A 22,915-nucleotide genomic window follows, 5' to 3' on the forward strand; every position below is an offset into this window, starting at 1 on the left:
AACCCTATAAAAGTGTCAAGCAATAGATTATATATTTTTTCCTAGCTTCATATTAGTGCCATACTTCTGTACAAAAATTTGCATAGCAATATATTACATATTTGTATCCCTATAAATTTTCTTAGAAGATGCCATTTATTAATAAATAAATAGAAAGACCATATTTAAATTAAGTTTACAACATGTTTATTATTTTTCCTAGCTAAATGCATTTATCTAAATGCATTTTAATCCTTAATAAAACATCAGAAATTGTATCTATCATATTTTTATAAAATACTACACTTCCTAAGGAACACAACAAAATTAGGTTCACCAGATTTGGATCCCTACGACTCAACTTCTGATTTTCCAAAGCTAGCATGTAAATCTGAAAATAACTGAGCTGTCCTTTGAAACTGTGTCGCTGACAGCCGGGGTCCACGCTTTAGACAAGCCCGCGCGTCAGCGAAACAAAACAGGGGAGCGGCGCAGCTCGACACGGATCAGCCTCAGCTCATCGCCGGCGAGCTCTCCGGCCAACCCAACCCCAACATCGTGCTCTACACATCAAGGCACATCGGGTGACCTAGGTAGTGAAGGCGCGCATGCACAGGAGCGTGTTCGTCGTCGGCCATGGCGGAGCTCGACGAAGAGCGCATCAGAACCACGGTGACGACATGGATCTATTATAGCTATCTAGGTGATGCAAGGTGCTCCGACATGCTCCGGCCATGTGCGCGGTGGCGCAGAGGTGTGAGCGCAGCGGCATGGCCGCGTGGGTCACCGTGTTCCGCACCAATGATACCACTATCCATGGTAACATCATGCAACAAGAAAAGGACACACCATAGACTATCCCTAACGCAAGGAATCAAAGCAAATGCCCAAGCGAGCAGCATGGTGGCGAGCTCGCCATGGAGGTCGCCATGGTGGCCGAGATCTCCAACGAGGAAGAAAATGGTGAATACGACCTCACCAAAGCTCGTCAGCTGCTGCTATCAAGTCAAGGAGGTAGAGGGGAGTGTGGCGCAGCTATGGGTGAGATGGAGGCAGCGACGGTGCGGTGGCGTGGGTGCTGGGCGACAGCAGAGCTACGCTGTGCTCAGCGGCGCTACCCTAGTTCCGCGGTGAGAGCGGAAGTAGGCGATGGAGAGTGAGTGAGCTTGGGTGCGTGGAAATCGGGCGTGGGGCGTGCAGATAATGAGCGTCAGCTCATGGCGTCGAGGGCCCATCGCCGGCCAGCGTTGGCCATGCGGTGGCCATGCTTTGTGGCCGGTCGACCACAACTCGACGCGGCGCGGCATTCATCAGCGCTTGAACCCAAGCCTAACAGAGCAATTTCAATCGTTTAAATCTCCTAAGCCGTAGCTTGTTAGTGCAAACATCCTGAACAGATCTTGTAGCCCTAAGTACCATCTACAAATTATCTTAAGAAGCCAAAGTCCAAATCTCAATGGTTAGTGAGTAAAATCATCACCAAGTTGAGGTTGTCGAACTGTCAGTGTATAAGACTTAGAAAAAATTTCTTAAGTGCTGAAAATAGTGCAAAGCTGATTTTTGTGAGCCAATTTCAAGCATGTTAGGAGCTGAACTAGTTTGCGACCCAAAAATAAAAGTTGTTCCTCTCACCAAATACTACAACTTTGCTTTAGTGATCACCTCCATGCAAAGTCTCTATCACATAGTTCAAACTAGGTCAAACATGCTACATTCAAATGATGGTATACACTTAAACTATGACTTAGTGACCAAATTAGCCCTAGCCATGAATACCAAAGTTGTTCCTAATGACATTCCAAACATGTTTAAGTTATTCCTAGGGTCACACAATCATTTCATACATTGGTTACACATAAAGCTTTCTAGGTCAACATACATAGCATCACTTAAGGACTTGATCAGGCAAAGTGACCCTCATGAACATTGTTCCACTAGTCATCCTAAGTGTAGCTAAGATGTTTTAGTGACTGACATCAACTATTTACGTGTATTCACTCATGATCATATGCATAAATATAAGGAAACATAAAATAACAAGCATGTTTCATATGTTTCAATCACATGTTTCAATTGTAAAAGCTTATATATGAATGCTCAATGCTCATGCTCATGCTCATGCAATGCAAGTAAAATTATGCAAGCCTAACACCTAGGGTGTTACATCTGCCTCACCCGACGTCTGGGCGCTGGCTCTGCCTCGCTCGACGTCTAAGGGCTGGCTCCGCCTCGCCCGACGTCTACGCGCTGCTCCTTCATAACTATGCGCGCATATAAGGCAGGGCACTCAAGTCAACCGCAATACCGAGGACCATATCCTGCATGCCTATAGAAAAGTACCGTCAGGATATGACAAGATGAGCGCTTTAAGCCTTTCCAGGCATGCCAGAGCCTGAATAGTATTGTGGGCGCCGACATTTGTCTTATAGTGTTGTGGACGTCACCATTTTCCCTCGAGCGCGGATCCTGATGGAAGCATACGATAACCACTACAGTCCAGAAGAAAACCCGCATCATCTAGAGTAACGGACGAACGGTCACTGCGCCGTCTGCTCCCCATAGGGTCACGGATCAGCACCCTGATCCGTCGCGCCACCCGCCGGGGCAGGATGAGACGTGACCACTTGTTGACAAAGCCAGAACATGGCATCATCAGCGGACAGACGCCCAGCGCGACCCTATCAGGATCAGCGGACGTGCACCCAGCATGGAGCTATCCCTGGCACCGTCTGTCGTATCAGCGGTACTCGCTTAGAGGAAAAGGAAGACCCAGTATCTTTGAAGGACCTCCTTGGCATCTGGTTTTTCTTCTCTCCCATCTGTAATCCCTGCTTTCCCTTGGTCTATAAAAGGGAAGGTAGGACACCCCACTGGTGGGACGGATCAATTGAACACACCACGCATCACATCACATATAGCAGAGCAGCGACCAAGCTCTCAGCACCCATTCGACGTTTCCATCAGAGACTTGGGATCTTTCCCTCTCTCGCCCATTTGTAACCCCTACTACGAATATTTCAGTGCAAATAACACGAGCAACAGCCACGAACAGAATGTAGGGACATTCTGCCCAAACCAACATAAACCTTGTGTCTTTTTAGCATACCATCCGGGCCAGACGCGCAATAACACAAATTTACTCGTTGGTGTTTACTCGAAACACCGACAATTGTTGTATGTATTGTGCCTATCTGAACACACTTCTATGGAATCCTGGCTAGGCCACCGGTGTCATGTCGCCGAGAGTTCATTTGCTCAGGGTGCGAGCTTCCATTCATGGCAGCGTCAACCAGGTATTCCTAGAGTTAGACAAGGTTTACGGTGGTTTACATTTTGTTTATTGTAGTTTCAGAATACCACAATTGCTTAGCTTGCATCGGAAAAATTATTTTTGAGGTGTAAAATTCTTTCTACTGTATTTCTGGAATAATTCAGGTTAAACACATAATACTTTTGAGATCTGAAATCCTCTGCTGGTTGACAGGGAAATGATGAACACCCTGTTCACTTACTAATTTTTCAACCAACGAACATTGTTTTTCTCTTACAACAAATCAGCATAAGCATTAGAATAATTCAAACTTCAGCATAAGCGAACAGGGTGGATAAAGTTATCACAGTGGTTTTTCTTGAAGGGTGCCATGGATATATATTTGATAGGGAAATCCTCTGCTCGTTGACTAAGATATGTATTGCCTTTTGCTCGTTTGATTTATATTACGAAACATCCCGTAGCGTTAGCATGGGCCGAGAAATGCAGGCAACAATCATGGATGGTGGAGCCGTGGAGGACTGCTGCATACACTTGTGAGTTGTGTTTGTGTACACAAAGATGTTACTGTTCCATGTCTAATGTGCCAATGGAAATGGGTTCAGCATTGCAGGTTCCCTTTTTAAAAAATTTGCAGGTTCCCGGCGTTCTGCTGAGATAAGAAATTACCTTTTCTCGTGCTTAGTCTTGGAACTACGGGTGGTCTGTGCTGGATCTAAACGGGAAAAAGTGGGGACGAGGTCCTCGTCACCGTGGAACCCGTGACCTGTAGGCTTCTCTCTTGCGAGTTCGTTAGTGTCAAGAGAATTGTGCTAGTAGTATTAGCGTCTGACGTTCTGGAAACGGAAAATTCGTTGCACATGTTTGGTCCATACGGGACGAGCACGAGTGATGGAGACACCACACATCCTTTGTGCTACTGCGCATCACCACCACATCACCCTCACCACCACCATCACCGTGCCATTGGACTGCAGCGCTCGGAGATGACTTCGCGACACGGCTGTCGTTCTCGGCAACGCAATGAGCTAGCGTTGACTGACTTTTCGGTCTTCCATGGGCAATGAATTTTCCATCCCCGTACGCACACACACAAAACAAAAAAAAAAATCTTCAGCTATCCTATACTACGATCCAAAGTTGACAGCGCTAGGATGTGATGCCTAGATTTCGGCCATTATTGTCTCGCCAGAATTCACCGAACACGCCTTCCAAAGAATTTACCGAACACATATACTTGTCATAATCGTGGTGTTAATTCATGCGTACCCGCTGGTCGCCGTCGTCGTTAGTGCCGGCGTGCAGCTAACGACCAGAGTGCGTAGACCGGCCGCGGGCGCCGGTCCGTCAAACATTTTGACCGGTTCCGGTATGCATGGCCCACCACAGTAGAAGAAGAGGGGCACACGCACGACTACCGCACGTTTGAACTGTACCCAAACACGGCACGAACACACCTTTTTTTTCTCCTCTATAAAAAAAACATCTCAACCTTGACTAAAGACGGCAACGGGCCCGATACCCGATACCCGACGGGTATTTGATCCATTAAGGAACAGAGATGGGATCATATTTTTACCCGTGGGTATCTAAAAAGACAAGAATCCATTCCCGACGGGTATAGCGGGTACGTGAACGTTCCTTGTTTACCCGTCCCTGTTACCCGTTGAGGAACCCAACTATTTGAGCTGTCATGCGAGTATTAGGCCAAAAAAGTTCAACATAGGTATTTTTGCCAAAATCTGAACAATCATATATATAGTTTGTGTGTTCTAGGAACCCTAGTTTAATTTTTCCTCACCATCTCCGTCAGCAGCACAAGCACGCTTGCCTCACGAGCGCTCGTGCCCCTCGCTTCCTTCGTTCGGTCTCTCTATCATCTTTGCCCGTCCTCCTCGTAACCTCGCTCCTTCTCCTCGGCATCTCCGAGACTCCGACATTTATACCCGGGTGGAGAAGAAACGTCTCCGATTACAAAGCTGTGACCCCAAGTGTCCATATTTATCGGGTATGCAGTATCCGTCGGGTATCTGTTACCCGATCGATACCCGACGGGTACGGGGATGGACAAGAATCTATATCCAAAACAGTTAATGGAAATAGAGATGGAATGAATTCTCTGTAGCGGGAAAGAGAACATTCCGACGATAGCGGACGCCTATTCGTTGCCATCCTTAACCCCGACCCTGCGTTGGCGGCGTTGCACTGCCTGGCGCGCTTGGAACGACCGCCGGGCAGGTGGCCCAGGCCGGCGCTGGCTTTTCTGCCCCCGCGCGGGGTGTAGACCCGGCCCACGGACGACGGGACGGGGTTTATCTCCCTGTCACGGGAGCGGGCTTTTGACTGTTCTCCAGCTGGCCTTGTGCGGAGGCGGGCCCACGGCGCAGTGATCCACGGTCTCCTTTGTGCTGCTGCTGCATTCCCTCCCTCTTCGCATCTCTCTGGATCCGGACCTTAAGTAAGGGCATGTTTAGATTCAAAAAATTTTGCACAGTATCTGTCATATCAAATCTTGTGGTACATGCATAGAATACTAAATGTAGACGAAAAAAAATTAATTATATAGTTGGGTGAGAAATCACGAGACGAAACTTTCAAACATAATTAGTCTATAATTAGACACTAATTACCAAATACAAGCAGCAGTACTACAGTAACAAAAAAACAATTTTTTTTTATCTAAACGCGCCCTAACCTTTGCCGCGAAACCTGCTGTACTGGAGCGGCACACGCTGCCGCTGCCACCTACTGGTGTACGGTACACATCAGTCGCCGGTTTCGGCCTTTGGCTTTTAAGCTAGGCCCCGTAAAGTTGCACTCCAAAATGCTAAATTTTTCAAGATTTCTCGTCACATTGAATCTTTGGACGCATGCATAAAGTATTAAATATAAATAAAAAATAAAACTAATTACACAGTTTAGACGAAATTCACGAGACGAATCTTTTAAGCCTAATTAGATTATGATTAGACACTAATTACGAAATAACAACGAAAGTGCTACAGTGGCATTTCGCTAAAAATTTTGCCATATAAACGGTACCTAATACTACTATCTCACTTAACATGTTGTACTGTAACGAAGCATTAGGTTAGCCCAATGATTCTCAATCAATATAGAAAACGGGGACCTTTGCTTTTTTTTTTCCTCATCAACCCTAGAAATCCAATCACGAGCAGAGGACGGGTCGTGAGCCGGTGTGTCCGTTCCACGGACGGATCAAGCAAACGTGATGATTTTCCGAATCGATGCACGCGCGTGCAGTGGGGGCTGTACGAAGCGACACCATCACTCCGAGAATCAGTCTGTTCGCTGGTTAAATTTTGAACTGATAAATTAGACTGATGCTAGTTTATTAAATTTTGAACTAATAAATTAGACTGATGAAAATTATAAGAAAAATATACTGCTACCCTAGCTAAAATAAACACGCGAACAGACGGAACGACGAGACCGGCGTACCGAGGACCGTGTCCACGAGATCCCCCCGCCCGCGGCGGGGCCCGCACCTCCCCATGCTCCCCTCCCTCCTCCTCCCCACTGCTAGCTCCATCAAGTCACCCCACCCCACCCCTCTCCGGAAGGCACGCCGCCCGCGCCTTCCCGCCGCGCAGACCTCTCGCTTCCACGCGGGCCCCGGGGGCTCCCTGGTCCCGAACGTCGGTGACGTCGGGTGGGAGTCGCCGCGGTGGGGCGCCCCTTTGTTCTGCGAGCGTAGGCGGTGGTCCCACCGCGGAGTAGAAGAACAATTTAGGTCGGGACATACACACATACACACGCGCACACACAGCCGCACTCCGTTTCCAGCTACAGAGAGAATTCGTCCCCGAAAAGAAAAAGAAAAAAACTCCCTTCCATTTCAGAGAGAGAGAGAGAGAGGGGAGGAGGAGGAGCACGCCGTGAGCTCAGGAGGGAGAGGGAGAGAGAGCCCGGCGGCGGCGCGGCAGATCGGGCAGCGCCGTGCAGCTCGGGCCTTAGGCGCACCGGTCGGCGGGGGGACCCGCGCGCCCATGCGTCGGTGAGGTGGTGGGGGCCCGCTTGGCGCTCGAGTTGGAATGGCGGCGGCGGCGGAGGCGGGGAGGTGGTGGGCGGTGGTCCTTGCGGTGGCGGTGCTGCTCGGGCCGGGACGGGTCGTCGCCAACACCGAGGGTGAGTCCTGCCTGATCTCATACATACTAGTTAGCCGTGCGCTGCCCCGGTTTGATTCGTCCCAAGTTTGAAATCTGTACAGCTGGGATGGAGCATATGAGCTTGATTCTTTTACTGGTTTCATTGATGCTCGTAGGTATTGCCTGCTCTCTACTTCTTGCTTCCGTTCGTGGTGATGTATTTGGCGGATATTTGAAGTTTATGCATAGAGCATACGTTTAGTTATAGCTCTGCTTCGATGGATCAGAGGAATGAACAAGCCACGTTCAGTTGATTTCGAGGAAAACGTAAACTTTTTGTTCGCTGTAGTTCTTTCGTTATGCCATATACTTTTCTCGTTTGGGCGTTCAGCCCATCGTTAAGTCTACTTCCAATAGCGAGGCAGCGAGAGACCACCAACCTTAGCCTAGTTCGTTTGTATAAAAGGAGGAATTCTGCTAATATCGTCCTCCAAAATTAAGGAGTTCATTTGGATTCCTAATGTTGACTTTTAAGTGAGATTGTTTGACCGGTTCTTTAAGCTGGTGACAAAAAAAAACTTTTTGCTATTTCTACGGCTGGGATGTTATTGAACATCTCTCTCTCTCTCCCTCCCTCTCTCTCCACAAATGGTAATTGAACAGTATAGTTTGATAGGATGTGTCCCCATGGTCTACCATGAATAGAAGAACATCAAACACTGTAGTACTAACAATGGATGGGGCCAACTGTAATAACTACTAATCTCTGTGCTTTGGAACTTCCTGACTTACATGGTTTCTTACCTTACCTGTTTTGGAAATTTCAATCTTTTTGCCTAGCAGCCTTTTTTTTTTCTAAATATTTTGCATACAAGCTCGTCACGGATAAAATTTCTTATATGTTTTTTCATCTTAACTGGGAATATACTTGCTGCTGATAATGCTACCTTTCGTCCACAGGTGATGCTCTGTACAGCCTGCGGCAGAGCTTGAAAGATACTAACAATGTCTTGCAGAGTTGGGATCCCACTCTTGTTAATCCATGTACATGGTTCCATGTTACGTGTAACAACGATAACAGTGTTATCAGAGTGTAAGTTGATGAAAAAGCTCTCATATATTCATTTCAAAGTGTTAGTGATGTTCACCTCTGGTCTAAATGTCCTCCCTTTCACAGTGACCTTGGAAATGCACAATTATCTGGTGTCTTAGTGCCACAACTTGGTCAGCTGAAAAATCTCCAATATTTGTAAGTTCTGCATGTGTTGGTTTTGCCAACAGTTTCAAGATGTGGATTTTCTATCTTGTATGTGCCGTCAGAATAATTATTTTAAGAAAAGTGCTCCAGTAATCCCTTCTCAAAAATAAGAACTGACCCTAAAGCACCCTGAATTGATCGGTTTATTTTGAATTACCTCCTGAGCCTGGCCCAGCCCATCACAATCCAATTCTTCACGTTCTCTTAGTTGTGGGGCACTATGGCTTGATCTGTGGATCAGACATGGCTGATAACCATGGAGATTTAATTTGGGACTGGAGCACTGAAAGTTTGTTGGCCTGGGAGGACAGTTTGTCGGACACCACCAGCAGATGACGCTCTATGGCAGACAAAATGCATACTTCTGTTCACCTTTTGCCTATATGGATTTCTTTCGTAGACTTCCTTTTACTTGGCCACTCAGTGCTCATTTGAGGTTGTGCTTCCAAGACTATTAGCTTATTGCAATCTGTGTCAGTGAGTCAGTGACATTAGGATGTGTGCACTAGAAACTCTGCCACCTGCATACCTATGCACTCGCCAAAGAAAACTGAACATTTTTTTTGGTGGGTGGGGGTTGGGGAGTTGGGGACGGCCACAATGGGTAAGGGAGGCAGCCTTGGAGGTATCATTTAATTTACTTAGGTGCTTCAGGATACGTGCTAATTTTTTAGGAGTACTGGAGTACTTCTCTTGTTTTAAATGTGAATTAGAGGTACGCTGTTTCAAAAACAAATTATCCATTTAGAAATTAGCGGATCTTAAAAAAAGTCTTAACCTTTACATTTTATGCGTAACTCTGTTTGTTAATTGTTGTATACATTTCTTCATTTTGTAATTGTGTCCTTTTACATTTGAGAATTTATTTATATTACTTTTTTTTGTAATAGGGAGCTTTACAGCAACAACATAAGTGGGACCATACCCCCTGAACTTGGGAACTTGACTAACCTGGTCAGTTTGGATCTGTATATGAACAACTTCTCTGGCTATATCCCTGACAGCCTGGGGAATCTATTGAAGCTGCGTTTCCTGTAAGACTCATTTTGTTTACCAATTACTAGCACCCTCTTATGTTGTTTTACTTGCTGAGGTTTAATGTTTAGACACTTTTCAGTTTTTTTTTTTAAATTTCTGGATGTTTTATATAGACTTTTGATCTCTTTGTCAAGAATGGCCTATGTATTTTGTAACCTGAAAAACAAGAGGAACTTGTGATGCTGCATTTTCTAATTTCTGTGACATGTTGGTATTTGATTAACTTTGTTGTTTTCCTATTTGATAGATGGACTTGTGTGTTTGCTTCTCCTCCTTTCTCCTACTCTTCCCATGCTTATTCTATATTATGGCAGTTGTATCGTTGAATTGTATTTTATCAGCACAACTCATGCTGTCTTTGGAAAAAAAAATCATTAACATTTTATCTTTATTAGTGTCTTCTGTGCTCTTATATTTTGGTAAAGTCACAAATATTTATTTGTTCTGTGCCTATGTGCAAGGATAGACGTCTTAACAACAACAGCTTGGTTGGTCAAATTCCTGTATCCTTGACCAATATCTCCACTCTCCAAGTACTGTAAGTAGCATGCACACTACTATTGTTCTCTTGATGTTTGTTATGTGTTGAATGAATATATAATATAATTATCATGAAAATGCAGGGATCTCTCGAACAACAACCTCTCAGGAGAAGTCCCATCAACAGGCTCCTTTTCACTCTTCACCCCTATTAGGTCTTTTATCTGGATGATTCACTGATCCTTAGCCTACACTGTATCTTCAGCGTGCATGATAAATATTACCTGTTTGTTACAGTTTTGCCAACAATCCAAATCTTTGCGGCCCTGGTACTACAAAGCCCTGCCCTGGGGCTCCTCCCTTTTCCCCACCTCCTCCATTCAATCCTCCATCTCCCCCAACCCAATCAACTGGTAGGTTTTTTAATCTACTTGTATTCTCATTAGTACAATGAAACTTTAGCATTCTGGACGACACTTAATTCCTGGATTTATGTCTACCATTAGGTGCCTCTAGCACTGGAGCAATCGCTGGAGGTGTTGCTGCTGGTGCAGCATTGGTGTTTGCTGTTCCTGCAATTGCATTTGCAATGTGGCGCCGTCGTAAACCTGAAGAGCATTTCTTCGATGTTCCTGGTCTGTATCATATGGTGTACTTTTTTTGTTAACCTGTATTGCCTGTTTGTTCATCTGCTGGCCCATTTTGCTTGCTTCAGCCGAGGAGGATCCAGAAGTCCATCTTGGTCAGCTCAAAAAGTTTTCGTTGCGGGAGCTTCAAGTTGCAACTGATAATTTCAGTAACAAGAACATTTTAGGAAGAGGTGGTTTTGGAAAAGTGTACAAGGGAAGGCTTGCTGATGGCTCTTTGGTAGCAGTGAAAAGACTAAAAGAGGAGCGGACACCTGGTGGTGAGCTTCAGTTCCAAACAGAGGTTGAGATGATTAGCATGGCAGTGCACAGGAACCTTCTCAGACTCCGTGGTTTCTGCATGACACCTACTGAACGGTTGCTAGTCTACCCATACATGGCTAATGGGAGTGTGGCATCACGTTTACGAGGTACTTTGTTCTTTTTTCTAAATACTGATTCCATAGCCCCAACTAAACATGCAGAATATTAGCTTCCTGTTCTCATTAGTCTTTCTGATTCCATAGAGCGCCAGACATCTGAGCCACCTCTTGAGTGGGAAAAAAGAAGACGGATTGCACTTGGATCTGCAAGAGGACTTTCTTACTTGCATGATCACTGCGATCCCAAAATTATCCATCGGGATGTCAAAGCTGCAAATATTCTTTTGGATGAGGACTTCGAGGCAGTCGTGGGTGATTTCGGGCTTGCCAAGCTTATGGATTACAAGGATACCCATGTCACAACTGCTGTTCGTGGAACAATTGGACACATTGCTCCCGAGTACCTATCCACTGGCAAGTCCTCTGAAAAGACTGATGTTTTTGGCTATGGGATCATGCTTCTGGAGCTTATTACTGGCCAGAGGGCATTTGATCTTGCTCGTCTTGCAAATGATGACGATGTTATGCTTCTTGACTGGGTAAGTAACTTTTCTTCTCAATAGTCAGTGTCATACAGTATTACTGCACTACAGATTATACATTTTTCTTTCGCAAACTCTATCTGACGACGGGTCACCCTCGACCCGCGCCCAAGCTCTCCTTCTCTTCTTCTCCATCTCCGGCGGTCTTAGAAAGGGGTTAGGGGAGGCAGGTGGGCCCAGCGGTGGGGACGGGAGAGATGGCGGCGAGGCGGAGGCGGCGGTGACGCTGCTGGAGCGGGCAGCGGAGGCGGCGGCCAGGCGAGGTTGGGGCGGGGGCGACCATGGTCATGGCTGCGGCAGGGGAAGGGGAAGAAGGAGGCTGCCGCGGACGCGGTAAGGTCTCGCTGGAGCTCCATGGCGCGCGATAGGCGGCGGCGGCAGCGGTCGTCGTCCTTTTTCTTTCGTACTGTTTTGCTGTCTATGGGCTATATTTTATTAGTTTCTTAAAGATTGGTGTGAAAGCTAACTCTGAAACCATGAAGTGCCCTTAATCCATTTCTTAATTAGAGAGTGTGCACTGGCAAGTGACAAGCTGGGCAGTTCACCCTCCAGGGGACACATCCATCATGCCTACAATATGCTAATGCACAATCAGTCGCCCTGCCATATGCCTGCTGCATTATAAAAACATGTTCAACTATCAGAACAATGGAACGAATGGATTGTTCGTGACAAAAACAAGCTGGCATAAATGAATAATTCACAATTGGCATCTTGCAGGTGAAAGGACTGCTGAAGGAGAAGAAGGTGGAGATGCTGGTGGACCCAGATCTGCAGAACGCCTACGAGGAGATCGAGGTGGAGAACCTGATCCAGGTGGCACTCCTCTGCACGCAGGGCTCCCCGTTGGACCGGCCAAAGATGTCGGAGGTGGTGAGGATGCTCGAAGGTGACGGGCTGGCAGAGCGTTGGGACGAGTGGCAGAAAGTGGAGGTGGTGAGGCAGGAGGCTGAGTCCGCACCGCTCCGCAATGACTGGATCGTCGATTCCACGTACAACCTTCGTGCCGTGGAGCTGTCCGGCCCAAGGTAGCCACTCAACGACTCCGATGAAAGAATTCAACACTGAATTGCCAAGACTCAGTCTAATTGCTGTTTGTGTATATGAAAGGTAGCTTTTGGAATTGTTAGCGACAATTTGAAGGGATGTTTTTTTTTTTTGGATTCCTCGGAAGTTGGGGGGGGGGGGGGGGGGGGGGGGGGGGGGGGGGGGTGTGAGCGAGGGAGTAGGCTGCAGTTGTGTTAAGGTGAAAATTCGTATATCCGAGGGTGAATTTCTAAAGCATTGTTGTAGTGGTCCGGGGAATGTAGCAGGTATTGTCCAATTGTACTAAGTGATATCCAGAACTGTGTTATGTTTTGCCATAGCTTAGTATGCCTTTTTGCATCTTGAAAAAAATATGTTTAGGTTTTCTTTGTGTAATAAAACTACAATGGATAATCGTTGAATCGACGATACACAACTAAATGTGAGGCTAATATGTACTAGGTGTTTGGCTTACGTGTCAGACTCGCACCATTTACAGCAGTCCAGGATGGAAAGCGAAATGAGGTGTTTCCTGTCTACGGGATTCTATTTTTAGCGAAAATAGAGATCCGTGTTTATAAAATATACGGGATAACTTTAAAAGTTATCATTATAGCAGCCTTTGAAGTTTGAACATTGTGTCTTTACGACAAATATTATTAGTTAAATAATTTAGAAAGTCATCCTAAGGGTAAGGGGTATATGCCCGTGAGGCACTTCGGCAAGGCTCCTAATAACATGTCAAATAGACGAATAGGCAAACTAAGCCATGTCATGATCTTTAGCATAAAGTTTTCATTATTCCCGTATCCGCCCACGCGACTAGTCCCGGCGACGAAGATCGGAAGGCGTGACGATTTACGCTGAGGATGTGGTGTACAATGTTTTCTCATCGGTTTATCGTTCCTAATCGGTCTGGTACCGATTAAGACGATCAGGACGATTAATCGATGTTCAGAACGATTAATCGACCTTTGATCGGTCTAATCGTCCATATAATCGTCCAGCATATAGCAGGACTATATAAGTATATATCATATATGTATGGTATATATATAATATACCATATACTATATATTTATATAGTAGACATCGAGCATATTTCTAGTTAGTTGGTTACTTACCTATGAGATCTGACTCCATATTTTTGTTCTAGCCTCCATATGTTTGTTGATTTTCTGCAGGAATAATAGATAACTTGAGTAAGTAGATGTAAAAGAATAGTGTGACAGACTGACAACATTACAGCAGCACATACTCAACAGCTGGTCTCACAATATCTCCACCTATCTTCTGTCTCATTAGATCAAGTATCCTCCCATGCTTGTATAGAAATTTGCACACTTTCTTGCCCCAATTGATGGCAGTGTTGAATTCCTTTGTCTCACTAATGTCTTGCAGCAACAAATTCAGACAATGGGCAGCACAAGGTGTCCAAAACAAATGTGGGATCCTCTCCATTAGAATCATTCCCGCTGCCTTAAAGTTGGCCCCATTGTCTGTGACAACCTGCACCACATATTCCTTCCCAATCTTGTCAACTTGTTGCTCCAACAAATCAGCTAGCATTTGTGCATTTGCTATCTCACTTGAAGCATCCACTGAACCTAGGAAGAAGGTCCCTGCTGGACTGTTGGCAAGAAAATTGATTATATGGCGGTGGCTTGTATCCGTCCAACCATCGGACATGAGCTATTTTCTTCTTTGCTTCTGATTGTGCTTGCTTGAGTCTTGTCCCAGAACTTGTATTTTCGCTAGTTCAACTTCAGTAACTTCATCCTCTTCATTTGCTTCTTGTTCTTGTTCACCATCTCCAGGAAGTGCCACAATTGTAGTCCTTGTATTCTTCAAGTAAACAGTCATCTCTCGCTGGACTATTGGAGGTGGTTTTGGGCACTTCACTGCATCCCCATAACCCCCTGCAAGGTGCATCTTGAACCGACCGATTCCTGCAGGCACTACCTTCTTACAAAAAATGCACTGAATAAATTCCTTCTTCGTAGGATCTGGCCACCACCCATACTTCCATCCTGGGTCTTGAGATCGAGCCTCCCTCTTGGGATATTTAGCCTGCTGAGCAAGTTCTGGAGGCAGTGCTGCTATAGTCTTTTCTACAGGGGCTGAAACATCTGGAGCAGCTGAGGATGCTGAACCATCACCACCTGATGCAACTGATGAGCTTGCACCAGCACCTCCTTCAGGATTAGGCCCAGGCATGATGACTTCCACTGCAAGCTGCCGCCTTCGATTTTCATCTACGCAAGTTCAGCAAAGAGCCAAAGAAACAAAGCATCAAGATTTGAGCATAGTGCAAAGGAAAGGAGATGACAGAACAAAGACGATTTAATGACTCACCTTCAGAGGAGGAGCTTATCTTCATGCTCCCTGGACCTGCAGCTTGTAGGTGGGGAAGAGAATAGGCGACCCTGCAGCAGAAGGGAGGAGGAAGCAGCAAGCAGTAGGGAAGATCCACGGATGGGCTGCTTGGATTGGAACTAGAAGGGAGGGAGGAGGGAGTGAGATGCACGCAGCAGGGAAGAGATGGAGCTCAGCTGCACACACAGCGGGAGTGAGGAGTACTAAGAAGAGAAAGAGTGAGGGTGAGGTATATAAGAGAAACCCTAATGGACCTGGCCCTGCCTATTTAGTGCTGGTCGGTAAAGAGACCTAATCGAACGATTAATCGTGAGTAATTGACGATTAATCGGACGATCAGGTTTCTGATCGCTCTGATTGAATCAGAGAGCCTAATCAAGTGCTAAGTACAGATAAGGACGATTAATCGTGATTAATCGGACGATAAGAAAACATTGGTGGTGTAACATTACGGCGCGTCATCTATCGTGCCACATCCATCGTTAACTTACGGCACCGCATCTACTCGAGACAAAAATAAAATCACCAAATCAATCATTTAACCCTGAATCATCATCATTTGAAAGAAAATCCTGTACGTATCTGCTACACCATGGAAGCAAAAAATACATGTAGAATGTCTATTATACACTATGTACATCTTTATCTGTTATTATCGCATCTACATACAGCTATCATACACCGGGGGGCCGTGCCTATGCTAAATTGCGCTGGGGGTAAAATTGTGCAAAAGGGGGAAAAAAAAGGCAACGTGACGACAACACACAGCGCTGAAAAGTGACGGTTCAGTTCTCACCGATTGATCAAGAACTCATAGCTCAGGCAGTACCAGTTATCAGTCTCTCCTGCCGATCCAACTTCTTAACCTTGACAAGCCCGATCAGAACTTGAAGCCCGAAGAATGCGCAGAGGGAGTATGCAATGGTTGCTGGTCCCTGCAACGGTTATTGAAGATTGGAAGATCAGGTGATGAGAACAAATATGTGCTAGAAGTTTGATGGATGATATACTCCAGTTTGTTTACAAACTCACCCGGATTGAATTGAAGTACAACATTGTTGCAAGGTTCACCAAACTACCTGCAGCAACTCCCTGGATGACACAGAGCAAGATTTAAGACACATTATTATGATATGGAACTTCAGGAAAAAAAGTGCAGTATCAAAGAAAGAAAAACAATTTCATGATATAAGGGCTGTTTCTCTTGATGACTTGATCAGATTTCTCGCATCGAATTTGCAGGAGCCCTCTGTCAATTTTGTTTTAACAATTCCAGTGCAGGCTAACTGAATTTGCATGCACTCAGTGACAGTGTCATCCAGCAGACAAGTTTGCCCTTGTCTTTTCATGGTTCAGCATGAAGTAACATAGAAAAAAGTTAAACAATATATTAATAATTCTGAACTCACATATCCAATTGTTTTCTGTACAGCGGCAACTCTTTGAAATGCTCTTTCCGATTCCAGTGTTCTGACACGAAGCTTGAGTTCACCTTGCTCCTGCAAAAAAGCAGTTCATTGAGTTCAGTCGTACAAACTTTCGTCAAGAGCACATGTGCAAATAACACCAATACACAACAAAATAATGTTGGCAAATGATGCACATACCAAACGTTCAATAATTTGTGCGAGCTTTTCAACTCTGTCGGGTTGGCGGAACAAATTATAAAAGGCACGGGACTGCCTTTCCCATCTCTTCTTTGCATCCTGAAATAATGTTGCAATCAAAAGCACTTAAAACTCTCAGTATCAAAATACTTAGGAGATATGCTATCATAGAGATAGGTTAAAAGCTTTGACCAAATGTTGAAACTTGCCTTCACAACTACTTCAACACCAGCTTCATTAAATCTTAGCAATTCCTTGGCATATCTAGCAAATTTAACAGACATGTCAAGTCAGCACCAGAAAAGGTCAAGCTGAAAATATAAAGATGTGCAAGCTTTGCATGTTTTTGAAAAAGTATCGAGATGCTAGTAATGCAGCAAGTACTCACGGCTTAGCAATCTCTGTAATATCAAACCTAGGATCAAGGCCTTTCCCAATACCATCTAGAACTGCATAAAATGGAGAAAGCCTGAGTAGAATGACAGTATAATAACAATTTCCTTGTAAACATGTAAATTATTAGACATTGAAACCTGAGAATGCTCTGACCACAAATGTAAATGTGGCAGGGAAGCGAAATGGTTGATCAGCAGCAATCGCCAAAAGATCCTCTCCTGCAAAATTGAATTCAAGTCAACATAATAAAATTTGTAGAATAAACCCTGACATATTTCCATCTATCAAGTCTGTTGGTAGGTCACAACATTACCAATTGCAGCAAGTCTCTGCTTCCTCTTTTCAAACTTCTCCTCCTTAGTTAATTGCTTTTTAAATCCCAGTTCTGCAGTTGCCATCTCTCTCTCCTTCCTTTGTGCTGCTAGACGCTCTTCAAAGCTATAAATAATAGACACAAAAAAGAACAAAGTCAAACATCATGCTCATCTTGTTCAAAAAAAACATCATGCTCTTCCAGTTCAACAAACTCCATTTGCTATAACTACAAAGTAACATCTTCTCAAGGGTGGTGTTGTATTTGGTTACTCTTTTTTCTTTAATGAAATACACACAACTCTCAAGCACGTTCGAGGAAAAAAATAACTTCTCAAGGAAAAGTAACTACCTATTAAGGAAAAATTGAGCTGTTCTTCTGACAGCAGTCATATCTCCAGTAGGAACAAGGACACCCATTTGAACCATTGCTTTAAGCACCTGCAGGAATACAGGATTCAACACTTCCCAGAACATCACAGGGTATAAATTATCATCTGCTGGCTATTATGCCCAGAGAACTAACTTTGTCAGGATCCTTTTCATAAACTCCATAGAATACTTCAAGCAATCCTCCCCGAATATTTTGACTGATACTGGAAGTTGGAAGGATGAAGATTATTATCCATACTGAGATGCAAAATTTCTCATGAAATGAAACTTATGTGAGGGGGGGGTGGGGGGCGGCAATGTTACCTTCCCATCATCCCAAAGTCATAGAAGATAAGTCTCCCTCCATTGACATCATCAGCAGCAATGTTTCCTGGATGCTGTAAAGGAATCACCATTAGCTTTTAACACATAGTATAGCAACTGCTTTATTAGAGATACTAAAAAGGAGCAAGAAGACAATAGGGATGATTCATGATTCAGTCTCATGAAATTTGTATTATAAGACATACTTCCTCAGCTCACAAATACATGTCCATTATGGCATTGACACGGTCTCCACTCTGATACTTTGACTAGCAATTTCTATGAAATATATCATCTTCATTGAAAGAATTGTATATTGTGGAAGTATTCTCCATAAAAGATCTAATAATGTTAATCTTATGTTTTCAGTCCATATAAAACTTCATATATTGATGGTCAAAGCTAAAAAAGTTTGACTTAGGACAAGCCTAGATGAACATATGTTTGTGATAGGAGGAAGTAATAGCACATTGGATTTTGTCTATGGCTGAAGCATATTGCACATAGAGTGAGCCATAAATCTGCCAAGGTTAGGAGGATGGCAAAGGGACCTCATAAATTCAATGATACAGGTTTTCTTAACGAAATATTATATTTCTACTTCATTTGAAAACAGACCAATGCATGGATAGAAATGAAGTGAAGGATGATGCGAAGGTGAGAAATAACCATAATGACTAAAACAGTGTTTGTGGTGAATATACAGGGTGACTAACCGGGTCAGCATGGAAAAATCCATGGGACAAGATCTGCTCAAGGTAGGACTCAACAGCATAACGGCCTAATCTGAAAGTGATTCACATTGACAGGAAGCAACAAAGTCAGTTGGCACAGAAAGTTTAGTTCATGGTTGATGGTTATACAGTACTTACCTTTTTCTATCGACTCCTAACTTATCTAACTGCTTTATTCTGTTAATTTTAATTCCTGGGACATATTCCATTGTTAAAACCTGCAATGAAAATAAAAGAAACTTAAAATCTTTATTCCACCAAGTTCCTTGTTGGATCTATTTTGTATTTTCTGTGTAGAAGAAACCTGAGGTGTAGTGTACTCCCAGTAAATTTCAGGAACCTTCACATATTCCAATTTTTTGAAGTTCTCAGCAAATTTTTCAGCGTTAAATGCTTCCTTCGTATAGTCTATTTCCTGATAAAAAACATGAACTGATTACATGATCCGTAATAGACGTAGTCAAACAAGTCTAAGACAGTAGATCATGATCATACAACTAATTACCTGATATAAAACAGATGCACACTCATCGTAAATAGCAACCCAGTCTCTCTTGGCGCCATCTGACTTTGGATCCACTTTCTGAAGGTATTCAGCTATTACCTATCCAATTCAGTTATTTGTCAGCAAATGGTAAAAAATGGAAACACATTTAAGTAGGTAAATAGGCAACACATAACAGACATACTTTTTTTTGGTACTAGTACACTTATGTGTGCATCTTTAGATGCAGAGGCCAGGATGTTTTATTTCATTATCTAAAAAATGAAAACAGGGTATGCTACAGGATTAGTAACATAAATAACTTACCCTTAAATTCTTCAGATCAATATCGAACAGCTCCTTCAGACCAGGCCGTTGCACTTTGATCACAACCTCTTGGCCATTCAGACGTGCCCGATGAACCTGGCCTGGCAAGAAGGGATAGATTATTATAGTGCCAAGTTGCTTATTAAAATAAAAAAAAAATTACCGAGGCTAGCAGCAGCTATTGGTTCAAAATCAAATCGATCAAATATCTCATTTACAGATGCCCCCAGCTCTTCTTCGACAATTTTTACAGCTGTCTCGGAAGGAAATGGAGGAACTTGATCCTGCAAAAATAGGTAATAATTCCATGGTTCAATCATAACAGGGGTATAAGCATAGGAATGTGCATTAACAAAAATATAGAGAGAAAAAAACAAGATAACTTCTAATAACTACACAAGACAGTTATTTTCTTCACATGGGGCACTGAGCTGCTGATAAATGCTAATGTGCTACACCAATGTACAGGGCACAATCTGAGACTTGCAGATTTTGCCATCCACTAGGCTGATCTAGTAAACTGAACTAAATTTAATGCATATTTCAGCTTATGCATAATAGAGGGTGGTCAAATTGTTTAATAACAGGAGAGCAAATCCTCTAATGAGCCAACCCATCAATTTTAGAGTCTTTGCAGTTTACTCTATTTTTTCTCGAACACGCAGGAGAGGTGCGTATCTTTATATAAGAGAAAAGCAGTTTACTCAATTTTGGAAAAGCACCAAAGCATGTCTGCAATTAGAATAAGTTTCAACACACAAACCTGTAACTCCGATAGTTGATCCACATATTCCTGTGGGAGAATATCCACTCTGGTGGAGAATTGTTGCCCTATTTTGATGAATGTGGGGCCTAATCTCAAAAGACTCTCCTTTAGCCACTTGGCAAGAACTTTCCTCCTCATTATCTTTTTCTCCTCAGTCATCCCCCCTGCAGAAGTTGAATTAGAGCTTTATTGAAGGTACACAATTTTGAAGAAACATGTAGGTAATTCTTCAATATAAAAAACATCTAAAAATTGAAAACATTATGAACACCATTTTGTAAAAGATATGAATCCAGTGTGTTGGCTAGCATGCCACACATGCTGTTGTACAAGATGAAGGATTTTATTCAATTGTATTCGCAAATGTTCTTAACTTGTACGAAAGATACCTGTGAGCCAAATACATCACTAAATGGGAAGAACTTATTGTTATTTTCCGCAGATACAAAAACAAACTTCTATAGGTTAGTATTTTTTTTAGTGTTCAGTTGAAGTCACTAACCTCTGTAGGTGAACTTTTGGTTGTTGAGCCAAGCCTTGAATATAAATGTAAAAACGAACCCCCATATTTCCAATGTTCTTTGAATTGTTGAATAGGTTTTAAACCGATTCCAGCGACCGCCAGGAGCAACAGAAACCTGCAAGGTTTAGTTATTCAACTCAAAAGGGAAAGGAAAAAGGAACACAGTGAATGACACAAAACTGCAGCTATTTTCATCAGATAATTGGACAGCAATATATATCATAGGCCAAGGGTAAGCTGGGTCCATGTATCATCTACTCAACCTGACACAGTAATCTAAGTAACTAACCAGCCAGCTAGCCAGCCTGTTGCATTTTCAACACCGTCCCCTCACAACTTTCGTTCCAGAGTGCTTGTGGATGCTGCTACTAAAGTACTTACTACGTAGTAGTTTCTGAAGATGTGTGATGCTGAATTGCTGATAATGTACTCTTACCTAAATCTGAACTTCATTCCAATTAGAGTATCACGAATGCACTTGTTCCAAACATACATCGATGTCACCCTAGTCAAGCTGCCCCACTAACTTTTGTCAAAGCTGCCCCTTATCCTATCCCACATGATCACCCACTTTAGAACTGACGCTGGAGAACACACGCAGCTATGCAGATGATAAGCCGTTAAGCAAACAGAAAAAAAAAATATTCACCTCTCCGGTGCTCTGCTTGAACCAGGCATCCTCCCTCCCGATCTCCTCCACCCTCTCCTTCCTCCTCCTCTCATCCTCCGCCGGCGGGACCGGGACCGGGACCACGGTCACGCTGCTCGCGGGCGCCGTGGGCTTCTGCGTCACCGCCGCGCCGTCACCGCTGGCGCTCCGGTCGCCGTTGCCGTTGTTGTTGCTTCCGAGGTACGCTTGGACGGCGGCATCGTCGTACCCGAGCCCGCTCCCGTTCCCGTTGAGCCCGTAGCGCTTGGCGTCCTCCTCGGCCGGCGGGGGCGCGCGGTCCTCGAGGACGGCGCGTACGAGGCAGGCCCCGCGTGATCGCCGGCGAAAGCACGGGAGTGGAGGAGGCGGGGGGCGGCGGAGGCGGAGGCGGAGGTGGTCTGGGACGGAGAGCGAGGATGAGGCGACCAGGGAGGCTGCCGCCGCCGCCGCCGCGGACGCGACGGACATGGCGCGTGGGAGGGGAGCTAGGCGGCTAGCTAGGGTTTGGGTATCGGGGGTTTTGGCGGGACGCGCCGAGGTGTGGGGTGGTGGCTTGGAGGAATGGAGGAAGGAGTGGTGGTGCTAGGAGGCGAGGCGAGGCGAGAGCGAGGCGCCCCGGCAAGCGGGAAGGGGGAGAGACGAGAGAGGTGGTGGGTGGTGGGGGCGCCACGTGGGAGGCACGGAGGATGAGGCCATCTGACATGGCGGTCCGTGATTGGGGGAGGGATGAGGCGATGGGGCCCGCGTGGCGGGGAGGGAATGCGTGGAAAGGGTTGTGGCCTCTAGACTCTAGTTCATCTCTTTTCGCCGTCTGTGATAAAGAAGTCTGCCTTTTGCTTCGTCTGATGTTTTGTGCCGTTGCCCGTTGGTTAGTGTGATCTTTTGGCTGGGATTCCGTGACCCATCGCTGTGATGTGGGACCCTCTGTCTGTACATGCCAACTGGTAAACAAACAAATCCTCCAGCAACGGGAACGAGCCGTAGCTCGCTCGGTCGGTCTTCCAGCTGCGGAAGCCGTCGGTCGTGCGTTGGAACGCTACTCGGCGCATGATACCCAATTTCTCCAGGTGCCTCTCTCATAAATATGTAAATATGTCACAGTGGTCAAGTGACGTGTCTGCTGCTGATCTATGCCACAATGGTTAAGTGATGTGTCCGGAGTCTGCTGATCTTGGAGTATCTCTTAGCTGTATTCGTTGTCTAGGTATAGATGTAGGTCTGTTTATATATCGTGTGTGTGAGGTGTGCGTGTGTGTGATGGACGCACGTTCGGAGTCTACTGACCTTCGAGTATCTCTCAGCTACGTTCGTTGTCTATGTATAGTTGTAGATC

General features: G+C 44.7%; 3 protein-coding genes across 3 annotated transcripts; 1 reads left to right on the plus strand and 2 right to left on the minus strand.

Moving 5' to 3' along the window:
* Window positions 1-5,118: 5,118 nt before the first annotated feature.
* Window positions 5,119-15,464, minus strand: LOC136535357 (uncharacterized). The gene is made up of 4 exons (XM_066527644.1): window positions 15,068-15,464; window positions 13,971-14,967; window positions 13,837-13,890; window positions 5,119-5,703 (listed from the first exon to the last, which is right to left on the minus strand). Exons 2-4 carry the CDS (start codon window positions 14,399-14,401, stop codon window positions 5,574-5,576), a joined length of 615 nt encoding a protein of 204 aa, XP_066383741.1. The 5' UTR covers window positions 14,402-14,967; window positions 15,068-15,464; the 3' UTR covers window positions 5,119-5,573.
* On the plus strand, window positions 6,927-12,832 carry LOC136535358 (LRR receptor kinase SERK2-like). The gene is made up of 11 exons (XM_066527645.1): window positions 6,927-7,399; window positions 8,320-8,452; window positions 8,537-8,608; window positions 9,508-9,651; window positions 10,122-10,193; window positions 10,279-10,350; window positions 10,433-10,548; window positions 10,642-10,770; window positions 10,851-11,192; window positions 11,289-11,683; window positions 12,407-12,832. The coding sequence occupies exons 1-11, from the start codon at window positions 7,306-7,308 to the stop codon at window positions 12,716-12,718; spliced, it is 1,881 nt and encodes a 626-aa protein (XP_066383742.1). The 5' UTR covers window positions 6,927-7,305; the 3' UTR covers window positions 12,719-12,832.
* A 219-nt stretch (window positions 15,465-15,683) lies between the features above and the next one.
* LOC136535354 (protein ACTIVITY OF BC1 COMPLEX KINASE 8, chloroplastic-like) lies at window positions 15,684-22,199 on the minus strand. The gene is made up of 20 exons (XM_066527643.1): window positions 21,583-22,199; window positions 20,913-21,048; window positions 20,408-20,574; window positions 19,808-19,928; window positions 19,645-19,745; window positions 19,339-19,437; window positions 19,138-19,248; window positions 18,972-19,051; window positions 18,816-18,885; window positions 18,100-18,173; window positions 17,930-17,999; window positions 17,756-17,844; window positions 17,405-17,529; window positions 17,229-17,309; window positions 17,084-17,144; window positions 16,905-16,959; window positions 16,696-16,794; window positions 16,498-16,587; window positions 16,121-16,180; window positions 15,684-16,023 (listed from the first exon to the last, which is right to left on the minus strand). Exons 1-20 carry the CDS (start codon window positions 22,048-22,050, stop codon window positions 15,907-15,909), a joined length of 2,274 nt encoding a protein of 757 aa, XP_066383740.1. The 5' UTR covers window positions 22,051-22,199; the 3' UTR covers window positions 15,684-15,906.
* Between the last annotated feature and the right edge of the window lie 716 nt (window positions 22,200-22,915).

The sequence above is a fragment of the Miscanthus floridulus genome, unplaced genomic scaffold (genome assembly GCF_019320115.1).
Source record: "Miscanthus floridulus cultivar M001 unplaced genomic scaffold, ASM1932011v1 os_2705_1, whole genome shotgun sequence".
Lineage (NCBI taxonomy): Eukaryota > Viridiplantae > Streptophyta > Magnoliopsida > Poales > Poaceae > Miscanthus > Miscanthus floridulus.

Coding starts and splice junctions, on each gene's coding strand:
- LOC136535358 (XM_066527645.1), top strand. CDS start 7,306: ATGGCGGCGGCGGCGGAGGCGGGGAGGTGGTGGGCGGTGGTCCTTGCG. Junction 8,609..9,507: donor CTGAAAAATCTCCAATATTT/GTAAGTTCTGCA, acceptor TTTTTGTAATAG/GGAGCTTTACAGCAACAACA. Junction 10,351..10,432: donor TCACTCTTCACCCCTATTAG/GTCTTTTATCTG, acceptor TGTTTGTTACAG/TTTTGCCAACAATCCAAATC.
- LOC136535357 (XM_066527644.1), bottom strand. CDS start 14,401: ATGTCCGATGGTTGGACGGATACAAGCCACCGCCATATAATCAATTTT. Junction 13,891..13,970: donor ATTGTGAGACCAGCTGTTGA/GTATGTGCTGCT, acceptor TTATTCCTGCAG/AAAATCAACAAACATATGGA. Junction 5,704..13,836: donor TATGGAGTCAGATCTCATAG/GTAAGTAACCAA, acceptor CCCTTACTTAAG/GTCCGGATCCAGAGAGATGC.
- LOC136535354 (XM_066527643.1), bottom strand. CDS start 22,050: ATGTCCGTCGCGTCCGCGGCGGCGGCGGCGGCAGCCTCCCTGGTCGCC. Junction 19,249..19,338: donor GTGCATCTGTTTTATATCAG/GTAATTAGTTGT, acceptor GTTTTTTATCAG/GAAATAGACTATACGAAGGA. Junction 19,052..19,137: donor GGGAGTACACTACACCTCAG/GTTTCTTCTACA, acceptor TTTTCATTGCAG/GTTTTAACAATGGAATATGT.